Source organism: Lycorma delicatula, chromosome 5 (assembly GCF_047948215.1).
Source record: "Lycorma delicatula isolate Av1 chromosome 5, ASM4794821v1, whole genome shotgun sequence".
Classification (NCBI taxonomy): Eukaryota; Metazoa; Arthropoda; class Insecta; order Hemiptera; family Fulgoridae; genus Lycorma; species Lycorma delicatula.
In genome coordinates this window covers 178,763,392-178,785,054 of record NC_134459.1, presented here as the reverse complement: position 1 = coordinate 178,785,054, position 21,663 = coordinate 178,763,392, and the positions used below count along the sequence as shown (strand labels likewise).

The 21,663-nt window shown below is 35.1% G+C and overlaps 1 protein-coding gene across 3 annotated transcripts in view; it reads left to right on the top strand.

Moving 5' to 3' along the window:
• Positions 1-21,663, top strand: part of LOC142325632 (UDP-glycosyltransferase UGT5-like) — an 80,073-nt gene that overhangs the window by 19,951 nt on the left and 38,459 nt on the right. For 2 of the 3 annotated variants that reach the window (XM_075367632.1, XM_075367634.1), the window contains exons 2-3: positions 10,578-10,775; positions 18,938-19,190. In XM_075367632.1, coding sequence (XP_075223747.1) covers positions 18,938-19,190 — 253 coding nt within the window. In that variant the 5' untranslated portion in view covers positions 10,578-10,775. The remainder of the gene's footprint in view (positions 1-10,577; positions 10,776-18,937; positions 19,191-21,663) is intronic. The other variant, XM_075367633.1, reaches the window with a different exon arrangement.

Below are 21,663 nucleotides of genomic sequence, written 5' to 3'. Positions count from 1 at the left end.
ATTAACATGCGTTAAAAGAATATTTTTAAAACTTATTCGGAAGTTCTGAGTTCGAGTCTCGGTCAGGTATTGCATTTTCTCACACATGCATCATTTCATTATTATCCATCAGATAATACAGAGCGCTAATCAGAATAAAACGGAGTACAAAGAAGTTAGTCGCTTCTTCGAGTTAGTTACGACTTAATAATAATAATCTTTATTCCACAAAATAAACAATTTCAAATGAACATAAAATTATTTACAGTTATAAATTCTTAATCATAAGCTTAGTAGACAAACAACCAAACAATATAAAATAATAAAAGTAAACAATTATTGCATAATCTTGTGGAACTAGGTACCAATTATAGTAATTGTATTGGAGGTTACCATCCAATTATTTTCAGCGAGTAAAATAATTAAGTAATCAGTTATTGAATAACGGTCATGTGTGGATTTCAAAATTAATTACACGATACAAGTCTTGCAGCACTAAGATTTCAGCTAGTCATAAAATTATACACACGTACATACAGATTAGATAAATCAGAACCATAAACACGACACAGTGATAAAATTAAAAATGAAATTAATCCTAGATAAAAAATTGAAAGAAAAATAACGATAACAATAATAAAAATTAAAAAAATATGAAACTTTTAGAGTCATCAATTCCACCCACAATCACAGGCCAATCGATTAAAAAACTCTCTACATCTTCAATCGACAACAACCAATCGTAAATTAATAGCGAAAACCTTTTAGAGTCTTCTACGGATTTAAATTCCCTTAGTAAGCGATTAAATATTTTTGAATCTAAGTACGAATAAAAATGTTTAAATAACTCAATTCTTGGCCTAGGAGGAACTACTCTATCCGCTTGCCGCAAAGGCCTCGTAACCAAAGCAGCAAGGATCCTATCCTGTTTACAGCCCTCATAATACGTCATTAGTATTCTATAGAAATACATATGACGCAGCGGCAAGAACTTAAGGCCTCTGAAAAACGGGAAGGATTCATGTCGTCTACTTTTACCCAATATTATACGTCTACATGCTTCTGAGCAATATAAACAGATCCAAAAACACTGTAGTAAGCTCCACCCCGACGTATCACCTCGTACTTTGACTCTACCAAAGCGTAATACAGCGATTTCAGAACTCCAACAGGGCAACTTTTTTTTAAATAATAGAATTTATTTATACAAACGTAATTGCTTTTTGATATTAGCGATATGAACATTCCAGGATAGTTTACCGTCCAAAGTAATGCCCGAGTGTTTTACAGATGTAGCATGTGAAATATCCTCCCGTGAACAACCGGTATTCATTTTACATCTCGACGAATGATATTTAATACATCCAACATTTTCTGCCGTACTTTGCAAATCTATGTTCATGTAATCTGTCTTATTTAAATTTAATTAAATTCCATTCGTCACAAGCCACCGTCTTATTTATGATCCTCAAGTCAGCTTCCATATCATTTTTAATTCCAGTCTGAGAGGGCGACACGTAACAAAGCGGTGTATCATCTGCAAAGGGTGGTCATGTGCCCTCGAAAAGAGCCTCGACATAAATCATTATACAAGAAACAGCACCGATCCGAGTACAGATTCTCGGGGAAACCCGTAAATTACTTCGCCCCCCTTACTAAATACATTATTGACTCTAACTTGCCGGTATCTACCGCTCAAATAAGGCTTAAACCGGTTATTGCACACGCCTCTAATTCCAGCCGTCCAAAGCATTTCCAATAACTTCTCCCGTACGATTACATCAAATTCCTTTTTAAAATCCAGGGATAAACTTGCTGTCCTGCCGCCGTCGTTTTTATTACGAATCGATTTAGATATAAAGATCAATAATGCATTTTCAGTACTTTTCCTGTGTCTAAACCCAAACTGATTACCGCTAAAAAAAAAAAATGTATATTTTCTAAATAGTCGACTAACCGTTTTTTAATAAGTTTCTCCAATAATTTTGAAAGGAATACCAACAACGTAATAGGTCTATAGTCGCCTAAAATTTTCCTACCGTTACTTTTAAAAATAGGCGCTACTATAGCTTTTCTCATTTGAGAAGGGAATACTCCTGATTCAATACTTAAATTCAATATATAGGATGACATATTGTATCCGCTACATTTTTTATCGTATTTACTGCCGACCCATCTATTTCAGCTTATTTCTTATTTTTAATAGATCTTACTATATCGAGTAATTCATCAGCATCAGTCGGATAAAAAAACATAGAATTCTTAGAAGACTCCTCCCTAAAAAATTTAGTAGTCACTTCCGCCAGAATCATTTATGTCGTCTAGCTCCGCTTTAATTTTGTGTGGTATTTCTAGAAAATACTTATTAAAACACCGGGCTTACAAAAGATTATAACTTACAGTACTCTCCTCCCCAGATAATATTATATCCCCTATATCCTTGCGTTTATCTATATTTTTATTATTTTTACTACATTCGACTGGGACTATCGACTACTATACTGTATTATCGACTACATTCCACTGGGACTTAGAATCCTTACGAATTTCATTAAAATACGTCTGTTTAGAGTTTTTTAACCGGTCGCCTAAAGATTTACCGTATTTAATATAATACCGGAGCGACATATTTTTCCCAGGTTTATTCCTTATCTTCCTATAAAGAATATTCCTTTTTCTAACTAATTAAACGTTTATCCGAGGTTTCCAAATTTTATATTTATTAGAGCTACGGTAGAAAGCAGTCGCCGTAGAAAAACAATCGGAAACATTAAACGTAAAAAAATCATATGCAGCGTCAACATTTGTACGCTTATATAAATCGTTCCGGTCTATATCCCGCAAAGGTAATCCAAGTTTAATAAAATCTACTTTTGATTTAATTAAATTTTTATCGGTTATTATTTTACTTTGTTATCGATTACGCTTTTATCGACGAGTAAAATAACCGTGGAGAGGTCGGTTATTATTACGACTAATAGATCGACGACGAAATAATCATTGTGCATAGGCTTATCCATAGATCTTAAAGCTAAATGATCGATACACGTTCCGCTAGCTCTACGAGTAATAACTACGTCGCAAATGTAGACCGTGACTGTCTAACGTAAATTTATATTTATCAGTCGTTAAATTATCGGATAAAACACTCAAATTAATATCCCCGGCAAAAAAACTCATTATTATCTTTCAGATTCGGTAAATTAGAATTTACCTCCTGTAAAAAATACTTTCCGGATAAAAATTATTACGATAGAAGCAAACAACAATTATTACGATAGAAGTCAAAATTCCCACGCCTACATGCAAGTCTTAATCCGTCTGCATATAATAATGTCAAATCGATAGACTTGCACTTAATTTCTTTGTGAACATACGCAACCGCTCCGCCTGCCCTTTATTTATTATTATAATTATAAAAACAAAAATAATTCTCCACCTTATATCGTACGCCCAAACCTCTGTTAATAACTACTACCGTTCTACTTAAATTTACAAATAAATCAACATTTTTCCTTATACTACTAATATTTTGACGAATTAAATAAAAATGTTTATCGCTACTTACAGTCGATGTAAAACACAAACTTATCCGTCAAAAAAATATATAAACAAAAATACAACTCCTCTTCTCTCTAAACAATTCTACAAAGCATCGACATCTTGTAATGACTTAAGCGCTATTACAGGGCTTCCTTCGTCTTTCAGAAGTAAACTCTTCGACCTTCTTGTTACTTTCCTCAGTCGTGCCTCCTGATCGTCTAACTTCTTAATAATTGCGCCTATTTGTTCGCGACAAAATTCAATATAACCGCCCGAATTACTCTCCGTTTCTTTTACTTCGCTTTTAAAATCCTTAGTTAAATTAAATACATCTTTCGATCTGATGTCTTTTCATCCGCATTTTGCGACGTAATACTTATCCTTTTTTTTTTTTGGAGCGTTTTTCACATCTCCAGGTTTTATTTCCCTCTTTTAAAGACCGAACATCCTCTTTGCTCGTATTAATACACGAGTCGTGATATATTGAAGAACAATCGCCGCAAACAAGTCGAGGTACCCGGCTGCTAAGCGATTTAGCGCATACACTGCAAGATGTATTTTCAAATATAAAATTTCTATTTATAATCGGTAAATATTAAACTTTAAACTCGGACAATAGTACACGCTTATCTCTCCACAACATAACCGAACCGTTCGACTCTTCATGGCCGACTGAAAAACATATCCATCTTTTCACAAAAGATCCGTAATTTTTCCATTTAGACGTTTAACATCGTTTAATAATTCGTTGTTTAGAAGGACAGATAGTAAATATTTAAATGCGTCGACAAAGAGTAATGGCTTTACGCTAAAAATTGAAGGCATTTTAAATTTTGTACGGTATAAAAGGATTCCGATAATTTTAAGCGGGAATTTTAATTTTATTTTTTATTCCTAATGCGTACGTCGCAATCTGTTCAGCTAATGAACAATAAGCGTAACACACCGGGTTGGTCTAGTGGTCTAGTGGTCTAGTGGTCTAGTAGCTTCCAAATCAGCTGATTCGGAAGTCGAAAGTTCCAGCGTTCAAGTCCTAGTAAATTATTATTATTGTTTTTACACGGATTTGATTACTAGATCGTGGATACCGGTGTTCTTCGGCTGTCGGGTTTCAATTAACCGCACATCACAGGAACGGTCGAACTGAGAATGTACTAGACTACACTTCATTTACACTCATACAATATCATCCTCATTCATCCTCTGAAGAATTATCTAAACGGTAGTTACCGGAGGCTAAACAGGAAAAAGAAAGTGAACAATAAGCAAACCCCCCCCCCCCCACCGGCGGTCCGATGAGATGAGAACGATATGTATGACTGGTCTTGTATAAACTCAGGTCGGCCGTTCCTGAGACGTGTGGTTAATTGAACCCCGACCACCAAAGTACCCCGGTATCCAAAGTACAAAATATCCGGGTTCGGTGCACCGTCTAGTACTTTGTACTTCGTATTTTGATACGCCGTCTATTATTGAAATCCGTAAAAAGTAATTAATTACCTTTCCTCAGAACCTTCGATTGTGATCGGCAGTTAAACAACCGATTTGCGACGACGAATTTACCGCTAGACCGACTCTTTAAGGTTCAAAAAAAGAAGAAGAAAGATTTATTAATCTTACGGAGGAATAATCCAGGTTATAATTGAAGCCGACCGGGCTGATGTAGCGGTTAACTCGTTATCGCAAATCAGGTGATTTCGAAGTCGAGGGTTCTAAGGTTCAAATCCCAGTAGACAGTTACTTTTATACGGACGTGGATACCGGTATTATTTAGCGGTTGGATTTCAATTAACCGCACATCTCAAGAACGGTCGACTTGAGACCACAAGACTACACTTCATTTAAATTCATCCTCTGAAGTGGTACCTCACGGTGGCTCCGGAGGCTAAACAGAAAAAGAGAGGTTATCATTGAAAACAATAAATATCGAATGCAAAAGAAGATTCGTGTATTTTACTACGTTATTTATTTACGCGCTTATTGATCGAATTAATAGTAAGAATTATATAAGTTATTTTAATTACAGTAAACCTGTTTTTAGGATGACAAAAAATATTTACATAAAAATGTAAAAAGGTTATATAAATAAAACAACGAAATTTAAAAAAAAAATCCTTGACTTTATTATTTTAATATTCCGCCGTAACAAGTCCTACGTTTAACAAAATTCTGACTAGTTAAATTTTATTTATAAGTTTTCTGTTTATAAAAGTCGATTATTATTAATTTTACTTTCCCGTCTATATAGCAGCTATAGCTATATAGAACGGAAAGTATGGTAATCGATCAAAATTGGGCGTATCCGGTTTTCACCGAACCTTACGAGTTAACCCCTAAGGACCTCAAAAAACCGAAAAATGTCATCGAAATTTCCGCAAAAAAATGTGCTTACGTGTGTATGTATGTTGGCGCGTAAATCGCCTTATATCTCCAGAACTATTTGACCGATTTTCACCAAACTTGGCTATAATATTTTTATAGTAGGGGCATTGATGCTATTAAATTTTCAATTCAAAGGTCAGGGAGTGGGGGAACAGGAGGAAAACGAAATCGTCTCCAGATTTTGCATAATAAGGCGATTTTGTAATTTTGTGAATATTAATAAAGTAAACGATTTTTGTAAAAAAAACTTTTGCTAAATTTCATCTCCACCCCTAAAAATAGTTTCAATTTTGAAGAGTTGTAGAGGGCAATCACAAGGGATGATTTTCGTTGCGTATTTTTGTGAACAATTATAAAAAATAAAAAAAAAACATCTTTTGTGTTAAACCTTTTTTTGGTAAATCGCATCCCCGCTCCAAAAAATAGTAATAATTTTGAAACTTTGTAGAAAGCAGGACGGTGGGTCTTTTTCGTTGCGGTTTTTTCTATTAGCATTTCGTCGGATCCACAAATTTGTTCCCCGTCAAAGCGGGGTTTTAACCCTGCCACTCGCCCGCTTACACACCTCACACTCCACTTAGCGATCGGACTACTGCTATAGTCGTCAGCTATGTTGTGACGTCGCAGGTGAGCGGTAAAATTAATTTTTTTTTTGTCTTCAGTCATTTGACTGGTTTGATGCAGCTCTCCAAGATTCCCTATCTAGTGCTAGTCGTTTCATTTCAGTATACCCTCTACATCCTACATCCCTAACAATTTGTTTTACATATTCCAAACGTGGCCTGCCTACACAATTTTTTCCTTCTACCTGTCCTTCCAGTATTAAAGCGACTATTCCAGGATGCCTTAGTATGTGGCCTATAAGTCTGTCTCTTCTTTTAACTATATTTTTCCAAATGCTTCTTTCTTCATCTATTTGCCGCAATACCTCTTCATTTGTCACTTTACCTACCCATCTGATTTTTAACATTCTCCTTTAGCACCGCATTTCAAAAGCTTCTAATATTTTCTTCTCAGATACTCCGATTGTCGAAGTTTCACTTCCATATAAAGCGACGCTCCAAACATACACTTTCAAAAATCTTTTCCTGACATTTAAATTAATTTTTGATGTAAACAAATTATATTTCTTACTGAAGGCTCGTTTCGCTTGTGCTATTCGGCATTTTATATCGCTCCTGCTTCGTCCATCTTTAGTAATTCTACTTCCCAAATAGCAAAATTCTTCTACCTCCGTAATCTTTTCTCCTCCTATTTTCACATTCAGCGGTCCATCTTTGTTATTTCTACTACATTTCATTACTTTTGTTTTGTTCTTGTTTATTTTCATGCGATAGTTCTTGCGTAGGACTTCATCTATGCCGTTCATTGTTTCTTCTAAATCCTTTGTACTCTCGGCTAGAATTATTATATCGTCGGCAAATCGTAGCATCTTTATCTTTTCACCTTGTACTGTTACTCCGAATCTAAATTGTTCTTTAACATCATTAACTGCTAGTTCCATGTACAGATTAAAAAGTAACGGAGATAGGGAACATCCTTGTCGGACTCCCTTTCTTATTACGGCTTCTTTCTTATGTTCTTCAATTATTACTGTTGCTGTTTGGTTCCGGTACATGTTAGCAATTGTTCTTCTATCTCTGTATTTTAACCCTAATTTTTTTAAAATGCTGAACATTTTATTCCAGTCTACGTTATCGAATGCCTTTTCTAGGTCTATAAACGCCAAGTATGCCGGTTTGTTTTTCTTTAATAAAATTAAATAAATGAATAATATTTAAAGTGTAAATATTTATTTAAAGTAGCCGCTAGTACCGCCATTAACGCGCGAATGTAATACGGTGTGCGCGCGAACTTTAGTTAGAATCGTTGAATTAAATAAACAAAAAATATTGTATATAAATAAAATGTTAAATATTTTAAATTAAGTTTGTGTAAGTCGTGCATCAGAAAAAAAGCCGCGTGAGACGGGAAAGTCCAACAACTGTAATGTCATTTCTTTAAATTTACATTAGCTGTAGCTTTGTGAGGAACCGGTCGTTAATATAATATACGGTATTAATATTTGACTATTATTAATCGTATTTGTTAATTCTAATTACAGAATAAACCGTAAGTTATCTCTCTAAGGAGCATCAAAAGCACTATCGCGATGCTTTAATTAAAATGTTTAAAATCTCGATACGGCACAAAATATTTACGTCGAGCTTTAATCTCAACTTTATAAACTACGTGTATTAAATTACGGCCTGAGGTTCTGGGATATTAATTAATGACCTCGAGTAATAAAATATCTCATCAGTGACTGCAACCGGAACAAGCAAATCGTTAAAGTTAGCGATACGATAAATAGGCAATAATCGGGAGCATTCAAACTACATTAACAACTTTTTAGTTAAAAAATTATATTAAGTAGTTCGGAATGAATGTCGTCTAACGAATAAATACGGTGAAATTACTTATAAAACCGTGTAAGTCAGAATATAAGACTTATTATATTCCAGGGGACTGGAAGAGCGTATGAAAATAAAAGAAAGAATAAGCCTTCGATGACAAGAGTCTTCTGCATATCCTAAAAGAGCCGTATAACTGCTTATGTAAACGTCGCATAGAGTTACTGTGCGGTTAAAATTCATCGCTTCAATAAACCGGGTTTCTATACGGAGCAAACAAGCAGCCTTAGACACCGATAAAAAAACATCTACCGCATTACAACCGAAGAGGGACCGACATCGACGTCTAATAAAGATTCAAAAGAAATAGTCTATTCATGAGGTGAAAACAACAAAATAGATGCCGAAAAAGATGAACAGTAACCCCGCCTTCCGCCCTGTCAGACTTGGATAACCCCAAATAAATTACAACCGTGTATTTCATAAATCGTTGAATTAAAGGATGGCTTAAATTCCTTAACTTTTGTATTAAAAAAGTAGTGATATAATAATATCAAATAACATATATATATATATATATATATGTATTACGCGCCTGGCTGCTCATTTAATGGAGCGGTGACTAACAATGAACAAAACTCGTTTATTGTTCTATACGATCGACTATCCCAACGTAAATTTGACAAAACAAATCTACACAAAAATGCAATAGAAATTTATTCTACAAAGGTTATTGACGCCAATACTATGACGACTTCCTTACGTGCATTATACTACTCCTGTAGCGTTCCATAACATAAGATTAAGTAGTAGTGGCGCGTGATCGATGTAGTCGGCGTTGTTGATGTCGAATTGTAAAGGCGGTGACCGATTTGTCTAATGTAATGAAACAAGCGTTCGGTTGTCAGCACCAAAGAGCGAGAGACGAGCCGCAATGTTCCTCCACTCGAGCGATCGGGGTCGACCTGACTGTCTGGTTTTTTTCAGAAATCCCTTTGATCATTACATCGCAAGTCGGTGCCGATCTCATCGTGTTCGTTCTGAACGTTCTTATCTCGTTCATCTAAAGCCGTCGCAATGCCTTCACGCTCGTACTAGAAAGTTATTGCGCGTAATCGGGCTTTTTTTGTAGACTAAGTTATAATTTATTATTAATTAATTATATTCCAGAAGTCCGGAAGAGCTTAATGAAAACGAAAGGGAGAATAAACTTTCAGTAAGAAGAGGGAATTATTATGTAACAAAAGCCTGAATTTAGAGTCGAGAAAGAAGTTAGCTGAACGCTATGTACGGAGCCTCTTGTCGACGGAAGTGAAGCGTAGACGATGGAGAAGAGAGAGAGAGAAACTCGTTTGAATCTTTTGAGATGCGGATACGACGAAGAACGGAGAAAGTAAGACGGACGGATAAAGTTAGAAATGAAGTAGTGAACAAGATTAAAAAAGAAAGAAAACAAGCGAGAACTAAAGAAACTAAAAGGAAACCGGTTAGTACATGCGGTTAGAGTAATGGCGACTAGGTTACGGGCACTGTGAAACTGCAGCACCCCTACTTCCATTTGATATTATCGATAACATTTAATACAATAAGTCCATTTTTCTTTAATTCTTTCTTTATACTTGTACAACATATAATCTTTAAGCTTAATGTCAGTAGCCATCCCCCTGTTTACGAAAAAGATACAAAAGTCTTTGTATGGAACTGTGCGTTTCACAGTTACAGCGGCATGGTGTTTGGCTGTTGTGCGCATGCGCACATAGGAAGCTACACCTGTGGCTGCAAGGGAAAGAGAGCACTGTCGCTCCCCCAGTGCAGACCCTGGCGTGCCGGTGGAAGGTAGTTTTCTTTTACTCCACGCGTGTACAGAATGTTTCTTGTTCGTACTCTTTTCTAGTTTAGTCGGTAGAAGGAATACGAAAGCGGTTTAACTGGATTTTCAATAGAAATCAAAACATGGCAGAAAGCAAGGGCTCTTTGATCGCCAAATCTGTCCAAAAACACGTTGGAACGACGAAAGAGAATGTAATTAGTAAAAACTAATTATGTATTTGTTTCTGTGTACTTAGAAATTTAAATTAAGCACAGTTGGACTGTAGCGCTTTTAAGCGTACATTTTATTAAGTTATTATCTAATAATTCTAAAAAAATATTATCTGTATCGACATTTTATTATTTATTTCGTTAAACCGAATACGGTTTTTAAGCGCAAAGCGCTTAGATTATTATCCTGCTTCCAGCTATTTTATTTGATTTATTTTTTTCGGTTCTTTTATTTTACAGAAAACTTTAACCGCGGCCTTAGGTCTACAAAAAGATTTTCTGGAGCTGCACCCCTACTAATTTTAGCTACGAGCCGCCACCGAGTCAGAGGAACTGCAATCAACACGACTGTTTTGGAAGGATCAGTAGAAGGAAGGAGCAAGGAAGGGAAAAAGAAGAAGGTTGAAATAAGCTCGGGACAAGTGGACGGAGACAGCGGTAAGTAAAGGATCTACTTCCAGGCAGAACAGCAGATGATGATGATGACATTATAATTTCTGATCGTTTCTATAATTATATTGTTATTAATATAGCGTTTCAAATTTCCGCAAATTTCTGGTCTTTTCTTTGTTTGTTTTTTTAAGAATTCATTACTGCCGTTTCACCATTAAAATTTATTTCTTTAAACTAATTTATCTTCTCTTCTTTTTTCCTGTTTAGCCTCCGGTAACTACCGTTTAGATAATTCTTCAGAGGATGAATGAGGATGATATGTACGAGTGTAAATGAAGTGTAGTCTTGTACATTCTCAGTTCGACTATTCCTGAGATGTGTGGTTAATTGAAACCCGACCGCCAAAGAACACCGGTATCCACGATCTAGTATTCAAATCCGCGTAAAAATAACCGGCTTTACTAGGACTTGAACGCTGTAACTCTCGACTTCCAAATCAGCTGATTTGGGAAGACGCGTTAACCACTAGACCGACCCGGTGGGTTAAACTAATTTATCTGCCACCGTCCTTTTTGTTTTTTCTTCTTTTTTAGGACTATGCATTTATATCCCGATACAATGAATACAGAACTCGCAGCTTGTCGGTCCGAAATTATTTATTCCGATTAAAAGAAAGCGGAGCACTTTTTGAGCCAAGCATTCTCGAAAAAACAATCGTAACGTAACTTTTACCTCGAACCTTAGGTCACATCGTGACGCTTAGTTGCTACTTAAAACAGATAATATTGTACCGGAACAGAAGTTTTCGTACATCTCATCGTTTCACATTTCATATTTTTGAATAATATGTTAAAAGAATCGATTAAACTGCAGCGTTCATGCGGAGTAGAGAGCAGTATCGTACAACGTATAGAATCGATTTTCATCTGCTCTTTTGTAGAGGCAGTGAAAAAATAGCAGCGCTTTTTTTTGGCGCATCACTAACGTCAATGTTGTCCTTGAAATATACAGCATCGGTTTAAAATTCTATACGGTATTGTAACAGTAATAAATTACCGCAAAATAAAAAATAATTTATTACAAAAACTATATGGATAATTTAAAAAACGATGACGGTGACAATAATAATCACAAATTTTAATAATTTTTTTAGTTAATTATAATAAATAAGCGGAAACAAGCGAAAAGAATAGATAAATATATATGCAAATTTAGTGTAATCTGATAGTTAATTAAAAAGTACACTGCGCACATACATTATCAAGATTAAAGGTTTTAATATTTCATACTATTTATAGTCAAACTAGCACACGGGCGCAATATAAATAATTTACTCATTCGATTTTCATAAATCATTAACTTACATCGGTTACGCAATCATCAACTCGTAGCAGCGGTATACGTTTTCAAAAATGCATAATTAACAAATAATAGATAAAAATGATGCCTAATTTTGAGCGAGAAGGGAAAAATATTTTAAACGTCGATCAAATTTTTTAATTTTCTGATTAAGTAAATTAGAAAAAATATTATGAGATGTTTGTTTTAACAGAACAGCGATATAAATAAATTACTAACAAGATTTCCTAACATTACCGATATATAACAAACGTAAATCAAAATAAAAAAAGATTAGAAAATATAATAAATAAAAAAAATTCACAGATAACATCTAGTAAATAATAAGTCTTCATTTCTTACCGACATTTTCTAAATCCTGATAAATCTTTTTGAATAACTTGAGATTGTTTTTACAATTGATAATCAAATAACTTTCAGAAGACCATTCTGCAAAACAATTAAATTACATCCGAAGAATTCTGTAATAAATATCAGTCTTTATGCGAGTAAAGTAACCTACGAGTTGTGTGAGAAAAGTAATGAGACTGACTTTTTACTTACCAAAGTTTTTATTTTTTTCAAACAACAATATTATCTCCTTAAAAGTAATTCACTTGGGCAGCTATACACCGGCGGAGTAGTTGATCCCACTCCTGGTAGCAGCGCTGGAAGGCTTCAACCGGTAGGGCTTTTAACCGGTCGGTCACAGTCTTGAATGTTCTCCAGAGTTCCAAAATGACGTCCTTTTAAGACATTGTTGTTGACAAGTTTGTTGTTATTACTATTGACATTTATTATTATTACTATTATTTTGATTATTACCTAATTTGTGATTATTATAATTATTTTTCTATTATTTGTTTTATTATTGTCGTTTACTATTATTGTTATTAATGATTTGTCTTGTTTTACTTATGTTTTTAAACCGATAAATCGTAATTATACAAACATTTTCATTTGACAATCTCTCAACATTCTGATCGAGCCGCGAGCACGCGACAATATTTTATTTTTATTTTACTCTTATAATGATATTTAATTGAATTTGATAATAAAGCTCATAATTTTTTCCCATATATATTTCCGCACTAAGAGACGTTTAAAAACAATTGAGACTTTATTATTATTAAATCAGAAATGAATATTATCTGGCGGTTTAACTTAAAAATGGTGTCCTGAAAAATGAGTAAAATTTGACTTTTGGTTTTTCCATTGTAGTCTTCATTACGTGAAAAAATAATGAAGCTATTACAGATTAAACAATACATAATAGTACGAGGTGTGTGAGAAAAGTAATGAGACTGACTTTTTACTTACCAAAGTTTTTATTTTTTTCAAACAACAATATTATCCCCTTCAAATAGGGATAATCGTGGGAGTCGTTGTTCCCACTCCTGGTAGCAGCGCTGGAAGGCTTCAACCGGTAGGGCTTTTAACCGGTCGGTCACAGTCTTTTGAATGTTCCCCAGAGTTCCAAAATGACGTCCTTTTAAGACGCGTTTCAATTTCGGGAAAAGGAAAAGTCACAAGGACTCAAATCAGGTGAATAGGGGGGTTGAGGAACCGTAGGAATGCGTTTTCAGGTCAAAAATTCCCTGATGGAAATGGCCGTGTGACTCGGGGCATAGTCACGATGAAGCAACCGCTTGTCTGCGATGTCTGGTCTCACGCGAATCACTCTTTTCCTGAGCCTTTCAAGAACACCTTTCACCTTTGTAAAACACTTGGTTGACAGTTTGTCCTGGAGGAACAAATTCTTTACGCACGATACTCCTACTGTCAAAAAAGCAAATCGGCACGGTTTTGATCTTCGATTTGCTCATTCGACATTTTTTCGGTCGAGGAGATGACGGAGTGTGCCACTCTTCGCTTTGCCGCTTTGTTTCAGGATCGTACTCAAATATACAGGATTCATCATCTGTGATCACACGATCGAAGAATTCTTGGTCGTTGTTAATCGTCTCAGAAGATCAACGCACACGTTTCTTCGATTGTCCTTCTGTTCCGTTGTGAGGTTTTTCGGCACCGATTTCGCACAAACCTTTCGCATGTAAATCGTCTGTTAAAATTTGATGTATGGTGAAAGCGTTTAAATTTAACTGTTCTCTCGTCATCCTTATTGTTAAGCGACGGTCTGATCTCACAAGAACCCCCACACGCTCGACGTTTTCGTCAGATTTTGAAGTCGAAGATCTCCCTGAGCGAGGTCGATCTTCAACGTGTTCTCGGCCTTCCAAAAATGATTTTTGCCGGCGGAAAACTTGTGCTCTTGATTAGCAATGTTCCCCGTAGGCCTGTTTCAATTTTTCAAAGGTCACACTCGCGGATTCCCCAAGTTTAACACAAAACTCGATCGCACAACGTCGCTCTAAATTACGACGCTCCATTTTCGTAACTCACAACAAAAACACAACTTCACTGATGGCGCTGTCCAAAATAATGCGTTGGCTGAACGGTGTTGAAACTCGTACTAAGCATGTTGAAGGGATGAAGAAACCGGTCTAGCACAGACCGGTAGACACAGCGTTGCCAGATAGCTCGCAGTGTTACCAATCTCATTACTTTTCTCACACACCTCGTATGTTATCCGCGTACATACAGTTAACATTTACCGATAACACTAAACATCTTATTAACGTAAATAATAAAAAAAATCTGATCTGGACCCCAAAGACATTCTTATACGCCTATTAAATTACATATACACATTTTTTTTTTAATGAAAAGTACATAAAATTTTATTTCATTAATAACTTCTGATAATTTTTCAGTTTTTTTATATCGTTATTGAATTATCATTTATTTTATTTTTTTTTACAATCACAGGTTAATAATTATTATTAATAATATATTTAAATTAAAAAAAAGGAGGTGAAGTCGGATTTGATCGATATGCCTTCCCCTTGTAAGATTCAAATTTCATTAATTAAATTTTATTTGGCTATAACTCTGGAACCAATGAAAATAACAACTAACTATGATATAACGTTGAAAATCGCTCAATGAGGGCTTATTACTGGAGTTAACAAAAAGTCCAAAATTCATTTTTTTTTGGATTTTAAACTTTTTTGGACATATTCGGCCCAGTCGATTGCAATCAAAAGGGGGTTGCACAACTAGATGTTACAACAGTACTAAGTCCAAAATTTCAATATCCTACGGCTAATTGTTTTTGAGTTATGCGAGATACATACGCACATACGTACGTACAGACGTCTCGCTGAAACTAATCAATATGGATTCAGGGATGGTCAAAATGGATATTTCCGTTGAAATCTGAAAACCAAAATTTCTCGCGAACACAATATTTCCTTTACTTCGTACAAATAAATAAAAAACAAAGATTCTAAACAACTTCCGAGGAACTCCACGATCGATTAAATTGAAATTTCACAATGGATTTCCAGTTACGTAAAAACCGCTCAAGTAATTTTTCAGATTAATACCTACGAGATCTGTACATTTAATATCTTAATCAAAATATTGCGCTTAACTGTATCAAAGGAACGTGAAAATTCGCAAAAATAGATACTATTTATATAATTATTACAGTTGAGTAATCGTTATTCAGAAAAGAAATACACAAGATCGATTCTTTCAGTAAAATTTTTCTTTATAAAAATAAGATCGATTAACAATACATTATTGTCTTTAAAGTATTCTTTAAATATTTTGTTAAAAATTTTTTAACTTTCTCAATTATAGAAAGGATTAATAACAATACTGATGAACGAATTCTTATTTATAAATTTAAAAAAACAAACGTACTACTTGAGCATATCAATAATACATAATAAATCCCTGGATACAGTGCTAAATAAATTCATCGAACATGAATTTCCTGCCCGCAACCAACGACATATTAAAATCATTATACACGGCTGCGACCGACGATCATATACCATGACGATCAGCGATCGATCATATAGTTCAAGTACGGTTTGATAATACTTTCACTTACATGCTTTGAAATCAATAATCGATCATTTAACTTTGCTGAAGCTCCTCCAGGTCATCGCTTGATGACCGATCGATAGAATCGATGACCGAAATTCGATCGAATCCGAATCCGATGATCGCTTGATGACCGAAATTACACCGATAGAAAAAAAAGTTTTTTAATGTTTCTCTAAGTGTGATACCATTTCTTGAATTGCTTTTTTGCGTACATTACATATCTGTAAATACAGTTTTTCTATCGGCCTCAGTTTTAAGTAAATTACGATTCAAAAATAATTAAGGAAAAATATAGTTAGAATCGATAAATTTTGTAAGATTTCGCTGATGCTTTTCTTTTATAAACAGCCTCAAGCACATCCCGAATTAATGTCCAACAGTAATCGGCTAGAATGTTAGTATTCCATTTCCCTTTATAGCGGCTGTCCATCACCGAAATATCTTGGTGAAAACGTTCACCGTGTTCGTCCGTTACGTCTCCGAGGTTGTCCAGGAAAAAACCCGGATGTGAGTGGAGAAAACGTATTTTGAAAGACATATTACATCCCATAGCTCTGTATGAAGTAAGAAGTTGATTAACGATATCGTGGTAATTGTCGGAGTTTTGTTTGCCGAGAAAAATTTTGCAAACGTCTTTAAATGAAGCCCGAGCTACGCTTTCTACATTATTTAACATCGACTTAAATACATCACCCTTGACCGACTCTCTTATTTGAGGACAAACAAATATTCCTTTTTTAATTTTCCTTTTGCTTACGTTCGGAAATTTCTGCCCGATGTACAAAAATCCGGGACTATCCGTCTTCATTACTTTTACAAAATTTTTCATTAGTACTAGCTTGATATGGAGAGGAGGTAAAAATATTTTTTGGGATAAACTAAGGGCTCGTGAATATCATTCCCGTTTGGAGTAAAGTTGTCTCGTTTTTTTCCACTCATAACAAAATGTTTATCCCTAACTCGGCTGTCCCATTCGCAAAAAAACACATTTACTTTCTTTTCCTGTTTAGCCTCCGGTATTACCTTTCAAATAAAATTTCAGAGGATGATATGTATGAAGGTAAATGAAGTGTAGTCTTGTGCAGTCTCAGGTCGACCATACCTGAGACGTGTGGTTGATTGAAACCCACTATTAACAAGGTCATAGTGTAAATATTTAATTAAAACCGGAGAAATGTTAGTAGGTATTTACCTAAATTACTGTCATCGTGCTCGAGTATCCGTCATTCGTAGATTTCCAATTATCTTCGTAATCGATTAACCGAAAATAATCGTTTTCGATTACATCGATATCGTTGGAAATACAAAATTTTATTAAATTTAGGCATATAGAAATCTTTTGAGCTATTTTCGAAGAATTTATGTCGAGGCAGTCCGCAAATTTAATCAAAAAGCATAGCGATGCCGGCACAGTTACATACGTACGTACATATTTCGAAAATTTATGTAAATTATGGACTAAAGGGAACAAAAAATGTAGTGGTTTGAAAAACCCTGATACCCAAAAAGTAAAAATGAAGTTTTAAAATTTGCCTCCAAACTCGCTAAAAGAACTGTAATAACAATTAATTAATTTTTAAGTCGGTTTTGTTCTGGTGACTGGTCCGGTTCTGATGAACTGGCCTATATATCGTATTTATTTATTGACACCAAACGTTTTTTTTGCTATTCTAAAATTCAAATTTCAATATATTTACTACGGTAACACCGTATATGCATTCTCTGAAGACGACTCGGTAATTATCTTTGGAGGATCAATGTATGATATCCTAAAATTCTGAGTCGGCAATTCAAAAATCATTTACTGTATCGATCGTAATTAAATGTTATTTCTTAGGTATCACGTGTAGGCGACCTAAAATGAGGAATAAGTCTACATTAAAAATCGGTATTTAACGTTTCAACGTACGAAAAATAACGTTAATGTAGAATAGAAATGTGAAACGGTGGCTTTAATCGGCCATTAAATTTAACATGAAAATGTTCATAGGGCGCGTCTTCAGAGATTAAACCGTAGTACCGTTCTAAATTCAGCGTAGTACATATCCACATCCATAATCTATCGCTGTTTCTTTGGCTGTTCAATTTTTGCGCCGGCATTTGATTAGTAAGCGATTAAAATTATTACCCGACGGTCGATTGTTGTTATAGTTTTTCTTTAGGATCGCTATTCAAATTTATTTAGACTAGGAAAAAGGCTGTTTATGTTTTCATTACCCACGATTTTGTTAATTTGTTTTGGCCGGTTGTAACTAGACAAATTTTTATTAATTTTTTGCCAGTTGTCCGCGAATTTAGCGTACTAACAACAACAAAAACTTTTACGACGAAAAGCTTCAAGATCCTGAACGTATTTAGCCGTTTCTTGAATTGTGATTTTTTAACCCGACTCTAACCCCAATATTTTCCTTTTTTATCGCCAAAACGCAAATAAGATTTTAGACAAATCGTTCGTATCAAGAAGTATATATCGTTCGAGTAGTATAAGAGGTTCTAACGAATTAATCGTTGGAGAAGTTTAAATCGTTCGTGCGCCCGCCGCACCACCATTGGTCCGCAGCAGCAGCACTGCGCCATCAGCAGCTAAAATAAAAATGCGAGCGCATACCAAAAACCACAAACAAACCCAAGCACCGTCCTTTTTAACGGGAAAGATTTTATTTACTTTTAGAAATTTTATATTTTAATTAAGATTTTATTTATTTTAATAAAAAGACTTTATTTTTATTTACTATTAACTAATTTCAACTTTTCTGCCGACCTCCGTGGCCGAGTAGGGAGCGTCTCGGCATTCCGTACTGAGGTCCCGGGTCGAATCCCGATCAGACTTGGCATTTTTTTATAGGCTACCGATGTCCACCGGGCTAATAACCTAGCTATTGATTTTCTTGTTGTTTTTTTAATTTCAGATGTTATACGGCAAGATCTTCCGTTTGTTATTTCTGATGTGGAGTTCAAATTTACTCTCGACTTGTAAATCGGCCAGAATATTATCGATAATACCGTATCCGATGAGAAGTCACGATATCGTATACAAACCGTTGTTAGTAGAACTGGCTAGAAGGGGACACAGTGTGACCGCAATAGGACCCTACGCTTCGACAATTAATGATAAAAATTACAAAGAAATCGTCTTCGAAACGAAAAACAAAGATTTCCTAAGTAAGTATTAGCTTCGCATTCTGCAAACGATACTTGTACTGTTTTTCTTTAAAAACATTATACTTTTTCGAAACGACTTCGTTTTTAAGCGAAGATAAAATTTTACTTTTGTATAACAGTATACAAAATAAATAAAAATTTAATATTTATTTAGAAGTAAAATTATATATATATATTAATTTAGTAAATTTAATAAAAGTTTTTCTTTTAATTTAATTATCTTTTAATGTACGTATGAAGCCCTCATTAAGAGGAGTAGAAGGCTCTCCCCAAGCGAAATATTGCATTTACATCTTATGCGATCTAATAAAAGCTTAAGCTGAAAACTACGATATATAATTAGCGATAGAAGGTCCAAAAGACGACCTCCATAAAGTTCTCCAATGGTAGGAAAGGAAGGGGTAGTACGACGAATAGATTTCACAAGACAAATTTCTTCCTCCTAGGACCAAGGGTCGGGACGTTCCAATAATCCGGCACTGTAAATGCCACATACTCGGTTTTCTAGCCTTCACTATCTTCCTTCTTCCGTCGTACATGTCGCCCTCTCAACTATTAACCAAAATAATAAAGCGTAAACTCCACGGGTAACTAAGTTACAGTAAATTTTACGGAAGAAGTTTACTTACCACCTCATCACGCAATCCTTAACAGATAAAACTGTTTAAATAAAACGGTAAACCGATCTAGCTGCTCAGTGTGTTGAGACTGTATTAACGCTAATTTATTATTAACATTATGTCGGGAATACCTTTCCGTAAATGCCCTTCCATTACAAGATTCTTCCCTAAAACTTACTGCTTAACACTTCTTACTGCTACTACTCTACCTACTTTCTAGCAGTTACTTTTCAAAATAGTTACTTTTTCAAAACATTTCTATAGCGAGCAAGAATGTCAGAGATGTATTGAAACTCACAACGGAATTCTTGTCGCTGCCTTTGAAAAGAAGTTTTAAGTTCCTACAATTTCAACAACCGGGAAAAAACATTCAGAAAACAGTCACCAAGAGAAGAGCCAAGAGGTTCTACTGCGTCCATCATAATTAGGGGTTCACCTCTAATGAACTATAGATTACATATAGTCTTCGGTCGGTAATCTCAGAAAGCCTTCCGCGTATTTTTAATCGTGAAATTTTCCCGTGGAGTCACAGATTACATGAAATCACATTTGTTTCGTTATCTTCTGGGAGTAGATCGTTCAAAAGAAGATTTAGGATCCGTACTTTATCAAAACACTACACCGTGTTGAGAAAACCGAAAGAGAATATATCTTTCTTTCTCTTGCGTCATAACACCCGGCACTGCCGGTAAGGGTCCTTGTATTTTTGCCCCTTAAAAAATTAACATTAGGAATCTCCTTCGGATTCCTTAATTCTACTGAAATTCTCATTACAATGCCTGCGATACCTCTACCGGCTTTCTCTACTGTGTTAGTCGCCAGGTCGGGGTGACGCTCATCTTGGGCGTCCACGTTGAGAAAAGGAACGAAGGGAAACAAACCGACCGATTCATCTCCATAATGTTCATTTCATTTAATCCGCCGTTTTATAAACTTCTCACCGCGTCTCCAAAACAGTATTTCAAGCGCTCCTTAAATTTGGTTTTTGTAAAAGTAATTTTACGTTTATAGAATTAACCGGCGATCACGAACGGAACCTATGAAATAAGGATCACCGCCGAAGACTAACGACATCAAAAGATAATGATATCGTCCGGCTGGCTGAACGATATAAAGGTTAAGATGCCGGCTTCTAGATCGTTTGATCTCGGGTTCGATTCCAGGCAAGGGTCTGGCATGTTTTCACCTACCGTTTCGTTTATTATCTCATCTTCCTCGTTAAAATACGTGCAAAAGCAAGCCCGACATCGTATAGTAAAAAATAAAATGCCGATAAAATTACCTTCGTCTAGATGGCCGGATTTCAACCGTACTTTTAGAGAGTATAAATTTACTTTTTTACTGTGAGTAACTTAGTAATGGCCGAGAATTTTCGCGTGCACGGATATTTTCTCATACCGACCCGAATGTTAGTTAATTAACTATTATTGGAAAACGTCAACAATAATAATACGCCTCTATTACTTTAAACGTGTAAAAAAAATAAAAAATGTATATTTACCGAGTCAAATTATCCTTTGTGCAGGAAAGTTCACCGGTATTTAACGTCTAGTTCCATAATAATGTCGATTAAAACATTAAAACCGGTGAAACAGTCTGCGGTTTTTTTAACAAATTCAGAAGTTTATATATTTTGCTCGGTCTTACTTTAAAAGTTACTTGAAAAACGATTTGAGATTTTATGTTCCGTAATATTACAACTTTATTTTACGAGTTTAAATTATACGATCGTTAAAACAATAATAAAGGCCTGATTTCTGCTTCTCCGCGAAGCTCTTTCTTTCCTTAGTAAATATTGTTCGATTACACTGGCCTTGATCGATTAGTTACCGACCCGCAATCGATCGAATCTG